This window comes from Echinococcus granulosus (assembly GCF_000524195.1).
Source record: "Echinococcus granulosus chromosome Unknown EG_S00132, whole genome shotgun sequence".
In the NCBI taxonomy this organism is placed as follows: Eukaryota; Metazoa; Platyhelminthes; class Cestoda; order Cyclophyllidea; family Taeniidae; genus Echinococcus; species Echinococcus granulosus.
This window is the reverse complement of record NW_020170512.1, coordinates 180,699-187,475: the sequence shown is the minus strand read 5'-3', so window position 1 is coordinate 187,475 and position 6,777 is coordinate 180,699. Positions and strand designations below refer to the sequence as shown.

Here is a 6,777-nt window from a genome sequence, read left to right as displayed (position 1 = left end):
GGGATTCGCATTCAGTGTTGCTATTTCGCGATACCTCCATGGCTACCGGATAATGATACATTATCGGAAAGGGACACATTCTTGTCGAATCAAAGGTCTGGAACATCATTAGCACCAAAAAGGGTTTTTATAGTTAGAGGGCTTCCCCCATCTTTGGTTATTGAGAGCACAGCCAGTCCAAGTCATGGCGTTCAAAAAACTGGCAAAGGAACCGCCATACGGACGGACCAAACTCTGCAGGTACCGAAACCTCCAAGACGATAAGCTAAATTATTTAACTTAAAAATTCGATAACGCAACAAATGACTTCAAACTGTGATCAAAGTGTTGAGTTGAAGAAATAAGATGTGATATATATTAATACAGAAGAGAGATGATAGATGAGAATGAGGAGGAGGAGGATAAACAGTGTGGAGTATTTTCAGGTAGGAGGAAAGTTATTGTAGATAAGAATACACCACTTTGACATCTTTCAGTCTATCCCCTGCTTCGTCAAAATGGCAACGATAGCTTCTATGCATTCACGGCAGGTTTGGTGGATTCCTTCAGGCCATCTTAAGTAGCTGTTAATGATGGTCCGGATTGATAAGTGGTGGTTAAAATTCTGCAAAATATGGTGGGCATTTACTCTCTTTCGCCTTAGTCGCGACTCCCTGCACTGGGGCTGCTACGGCCATGCACGGGAAGGTGAGGCGAGGAGGAAAGGATAGGCATAGATGCTCTTTCTGCTGCATGGATTGGGTTTGCCACGTGTACGGATCCCATAGGAACTTTTTGAAAGGGTAGAGTTGGTTTAAAGCAGTGAGGAGTAGTGTAAAAAGATAGATGGTTGGTATTTTTGGCTGTATACAATGTCAATGCGGACAAGATCCACTCAGTGTTTCCCTACTGAAATAGAAGCCCAGCTACTCGACATTGAAGGGAACAAAGAAGTCAATTGGGCTTATTCATTAATATTATCACGTTAAGTGTAGGTGCATTTCGCTTAACATTATCTTAGCTTCAAAGACTCCACTATAATTGATGTCCTTCAAGCATATCTTTTTAGTGGTAGACAAACAGACTAGAACGTTACAAGGTTCCACTTCGTGTAGGCGAATAATCAAGATACTTGCTGCCATACTAGAGGTGAACAAAACATTGTCCACCTCTGTTTTTGGGAAAATGGACCCTTGGTAGTTTAGAAACAGTTGGAGCCTTCCAGTGGAGTCATCGAAATTGCTTCCCACTAGACAGGTAAATGAGATGCATTGTACTTTAATGCTACATTATCGAAACATCTGGTATGGGAGACCACGTTTTACAAGCATTCAGGAGCCATCCGATCATTTACGCTGTCAGCTCGTTTTGCTTTACTTCACATTAAAAGACAAAGGTAGAACCTGGCATTTAAACTATGCCAAATAAAAGAACCCCTAATGAGCAGAATCTAATGACATTATTCGATGCAAACTGTCAAAATAATCCTATAGCAAATTGTTCGTGCCTGGTTTTATTCGGAATCCTCAAGCAATAACGCCATCCCCAGAGCTATTTATAGGTTACCATGGAACACTGCTAAAACCAGAATAATCTCTTCCTACCTAAATAATAAACAAAGCTGGCTCCTCCTTTTTATAGAATGCACATGCAAATTAGACACCTGATTTACAATGTTCGATAGGGTGCTCAATTATGAAATATATTCCATACGGTTACATTTGGATGCTAACAGAAGGCCATTTCTAGCTAATCTTCATGTGATGACTGAACTCATGCTGACAAATTTAACTTCCTTTTAGGGTATCCAACCCAACATAGCTCTATGAATCCCAGCTTCAACTACGATGCATAGGTTCCTCTTTGGAAGGAAAAGATGCGCCGAGTATGTGATACCAGCATCCCTTATTCCAGTTTAACAAAAGATGTTCCAACATGGCGAATCTTTGACTAATCAACAAAGCTTTATGTTGTAATTTGCAATCTTTATGTAGAGATGATTACACGATGCAATTTTACCACTTACTGCCATATCAAATCGTATACCCCACTGGGTACATTTAATGACTCCTATCAGGTTAACCAAATAATTTTAACTCCCAAAATTGAGAATGGCGTCCAGTCTAACCACTTTTTCTTTTGCTAAAATTCACAACGCCTCAGTATTGAACTGGAAAGTTTTAATACTATCTCTAAAAAATTGAGCAATTTTGCCGACTATTACACAACCTTATTCTCTACCAAACACCAACCTCTTCAAGACATGAACGTAGTAGAAAGGACCGCGCAAACTGGTAAGCATCAATTTTTAGCATATTTTCTTCCTAACTTACGCATGTATTTCCCTTCTTTTAAGCGTATTTTATGAATTTGTATGAAAAGAATCAACCCCTCCTCTGTCAACCTCTCCTACCATCACATAAACCTCAATGCAATCACCAATCCTCCTCGAAAGCACTCACTGAACAAGTCACAAGCCCATCTGTTTCTCCACACCATGCGTCTGCCGCCGCTTCCTATAATTCACCTTCCGATAGTTACCTTAAGTCGAGGATTTCAGTTTAATCAAATCAAAAATACTGCTGCTAGTCGAGAACTTTTATCTCTTAAGGTTAGCCAACAAGCTGGCTATCCGAATCATTTCAGTTAAACTTGTCCATTTGTATCTCAAATGAATGTCCGAATTAATGTTTTATTTCTTTAAAAAGTGTGCACGTAAATGCTGCGTTTAGGAGCAAATAGTCTATTGTGATGGTCGCAAGTGGTGAAATTGCAGACATCCGCATACAAACTGATCAAGAAAACTAGCAGCAAGTAAAGTCATTGTCAGCAGTATTAACGCAGGAAGACTTGATCCCACTTATTACAAATGCTGCTCCCATCTGTTTGTTCTCTGCTGTCCTTTTCTTCCAGTCCACATGCCTGGTTTGGCTAAAAGCTGCCTGAATGCACATGCGAGCAAATATAACACACTGTAAACATATCAAAGTAAGTACACTTACACATTTTTAACATCGGAGTTGCATGTGCGGATAACATGTGAGGAATTTCTTAATTAACATGGAAAATATGCGCATTTAAATGAATGTTAAATAAAATTGCCTGTCTAACGCAATTTGGTGACATCGAAAACCAGTTGCTTTTGGAATTTCTGTTCATGATATGGCAATTTGTAGCACTGCTTGCTTTATATTTTTTTGAGAAAGAAGAATGGCACAAAGCCTTGTTTCAAGGTAAAAATGAACCGTAGTTGTAAAAGTGTAAGAATTCTTATTAGGAAACAAAACAAGTTGCTAGTATCCATGCGGAAATAATGCTATTAGAAAATGTCAACAGCTATATCAACGTTTATAAGGCAATGTCATTTTATAAAAAATGGGACTAATGGTGGTTGAGATCTGATGATATCAGAAGTAAGTAACTAAAGTGGTGTAAGTGGCTCATTCAAAATTAGCTTTAATTCCGAGGAAAATTGAAGAGGTGGGATCAGTATCGTCACATGTACCGAGGAGAGAACTAAATTATTTTAGAGCAAATCTCACTAAATGACCTTAGTAAAGTTAAGTCAATATAAGAGAGGACAGAGCCAAATTAGTCTAGAGCAATTCTCTCGATAAAATGTAATTCAGGGGCATGTCAATCAGTTTAACTAAGTCATATCAATATCACCGACGATGGAGCTAAATTTGTAAGGAGCCAATCACAGGATCGCCTTCAATTCGGCTGCAAATGAATAAGTTGGGCCAAGTCCAGACAAGTACACAGAGGAGAGACCGAAATTACTGGAGGACAAATCTCAAGGTAGGGTGAAATTCAGGAGACAAAGTGAGTGAAAATTGAAGAAGACAAAGATGAATAGTTCACGAGTGAATCCCCAGGTCACAATGAAAATCGCCTGCAAATTCATAAGTTAAGCTAAGTACAGTCGAATAAAATTGACAGGCAAAACAATAAGGCTAGCATATTAAAGGCAACATTAGCGAGGAGGGAGGCAAATGATTCACGAGCAAATGCCTAGGCTAAGCGTAATTCAATGGCAAATCAAGGCATTTTTTAGTCAAGTCAACACGATGAAGATAAAGGTAAATTAATCACGAAGCAATCAGCTAGTTCGCTTGCAATTCAGAGGAAATTTCATTAGTTTAGCCTAAATGGGTCAAGTCAATTTTACTGCTGAATAATCGTAATATTTCGCAAGAAACTTCCTGGATCAAATGAAATTTAGCGTATGATCAATGCGATTAGCTTAGTCAGGTAAAAGTAAGCGAGTCCAGAGGAAAATTAGCCACGAGCAATTCTCTACTTCAAATGTAATAAAGGTGAAATTCAATCAGTTTAGTTTAGTTAAGTGAAAGTAAAAAGAGGACAGTTTAAACTTATCCCAGAGAAATAGTCTTGGTAAACTAAAGTCCGCGAAAAATTAAGCTAGTTTGGCTTAGTATGAACAATATGTCCATAGATAGTACTAAATTAAGCAGAAGTGATTGTCCATTTAAATGTAATCAGGAGGCCCTTTAATGAGACTAGCTTTGTCGAGTCAATATTACCGAAGACAGGTCAAAAATATTCGCAGGAGCTTCAATAGGTCAAATGATATTCGGAGGTAAATAAATGAGTTCAGACTAGTCAGATTAATATTACGGCAGAGAGATTTGAAATTATTCGCAAGAAATTCACTACGCCAAATAGAATTAGGAGGCAGATCAGTTAATTTAGCTTGGCCTGATATATGCCACCAAAGGAAAATCTGAAACATACGCGAGACATGCTCTAGTTGAGACAAATAGCGGCAAAAATGCATTCAAGATGGTGAAGAACAAAGATTACAGCAGACGTATGTAAATTGAACGCGAGATATAAGCGAGGTCGAATAAATGAGGATGAGAAATGTTTGAACATGAAAAGTAAATACCACAGTCGAATTAAATAAATTTCATGCTAGATATAAACGGGACCAAAGGAAATTCAGAGAAAGAAATCCCTAAAAGTAGCAGAGATATCCAACAAACCGAACGAAATCCAGAAGAAAAGAATTGAGCCAAGGATAATAAAGTCAGTATTGAAGACGGATATGCATAATGCACCAGAGATATTCACCGGATCTAATAAATTTCCGAGGCAATTCATTACGCTTTGATAAGTTGAACAATATTTTAGAAACAGATATAAAAATGGACACGGAAAAATTTCACATCAAATAGATTTCAGAGGCAATTTATCTAATAAGGCGGTTAAAGCGTATGCTAAAAAAATGAACTTACTTTTGGGTGAGGTAAAAGCAAACTACTTCGACTCCACCCAGTCCACTGCAGTCTGTATCAGAATGAAGTACTACCTGTACGATCATACTCTTACGCACTAGATTTGCGAGGAATGCCACCACAATATTTTGTGACTAAAGTGACAAGGCCAAATTTAATCTCAAATCTGTCGTGGGATTTACAGTTCGGGTACAATACAAATCAACCATGGCCGAAGCGATTCGTTAGTGGTTCCAAATATCTCATCGGCTGATTCAACAAAGCCACCCGACTCAAGTTCTGTGGACGTGCTAATCATTCCAGCGGTGGTAGGGCAGGTATAAGGAGCCAGTTTTGAGGCTCTGATGACTGGTAAATGGGAGTGGTAGATATCTCTGCAGTGTCTCAGGGAATGGTATCCACGCACAAACTACAAAGTCATTCGAGCTGCGTTGGAGAGTGTTTAACCTCTACTTTCTACAATTATACCTAAAAAAGCAATTAGAATCCCCATGAATTCTTTAGCAATCCATCTTCTTGTTATTTTGCACATCACACCAACATCTACAGGGCTAAGATTGCAGACATCCCCCAACCAGATGGCACAATGCACAAGGCACTGGTTGAATTATTCCCTTAAAAGCAAAAAAAGTTCCAAATATAAGGGCTTAACATTTTCCTAGACCGCAGTAAATCTCAACCACCGGCATACATAGCATGTTGAGACGAATGAATCTTGTCTTAGACAGATATTTCCGAAAAAAACACTCGAAATCAATGCGCAGCCGATAAAGGACAGGATGTGCAGCCCAGTACTATTTAGTTCTGAAGCCATTTAAGTGTGCTAGATAAGCCACGGTGACATCTGACGCAGATAAATCATTACTAAGAACATGACTACGGTTGTGCAATAGACTGAAGCATTTATACATGCCTTAGTATTAAGTGGACCTTCCTAATTTCTCTTGAGTCAATCTTTGCTACAATGCAGTAGGCCTCCACTCATGCCATTCAGGCTTGTAGCTTATTAAAATCTCTATCCATTGCAGTCAAACCGGAACTTTTAACTAACCGTCTTTCCACTGAGAACAATAATGGAATCACACCCATAATTCTTAATTGGGTTTGTCGAGGACAGAGAAGGCGAAAAAACAGCTCGATGATACATACTTAGGCAATAAATAGTACAGTGATAAAGTACCGAGCACTTCAGTCGGCTGCAAAACACCCTTATAACCGTAAAGGCTGATACCTGCAGCGGTGGTTTCTAGCCCACCCCCATAGTAAAGCTTCCACTTCAGCGAGTGAACTGCCTTGTACTTGGCTTCCGACCAACGCGTAACTCCTATAAACTTGGTCTCAAAACTTACCAAATTGCTTGCAAATAGGTATCTTAGTTACGCCACTTACACTTACATATACTAGGGAGTACCTCTGCATTCCTGGTTCTTACAACTCAAATGTTCTACTTACCGATACCACAGGTGGCAATACCTCATCCAAAGCGCGACATGTGACAACCACATCTCACACGCCCCGTTCACTTCGATCAACAACA

At 39.1% G+C, this 6,777-nt stretch overlaps 1 protein-coding gene across 1 annotated transcript; it reads left to right on the top strand. All coding sequences in view use genetic code 11, as the record gives it.

The window, feature by feature from the left end:
* Positions 1-373: 373 nt before the first annotated feature.
* EGR_09119 (hypothetical protein) lies at positions 374-1,808 on the top strand (the record flags this gene model as incomplete). The annotated part of the gene is made up of 3 exons (XM_024498368.1): positions 374-425; positions 644-687; positions 1,782-1,808. The coding sequence occupies 3 exons, from the start codon at positions 374-376 to the stop codon at positions 1,806-1,808; spliced, it is 123 nt and encodes a 40-aa protein (XP_024347235.1).
* Between the last annotated feature and the right edge of the window lie 4,969 nt (positions 1,809-6,777).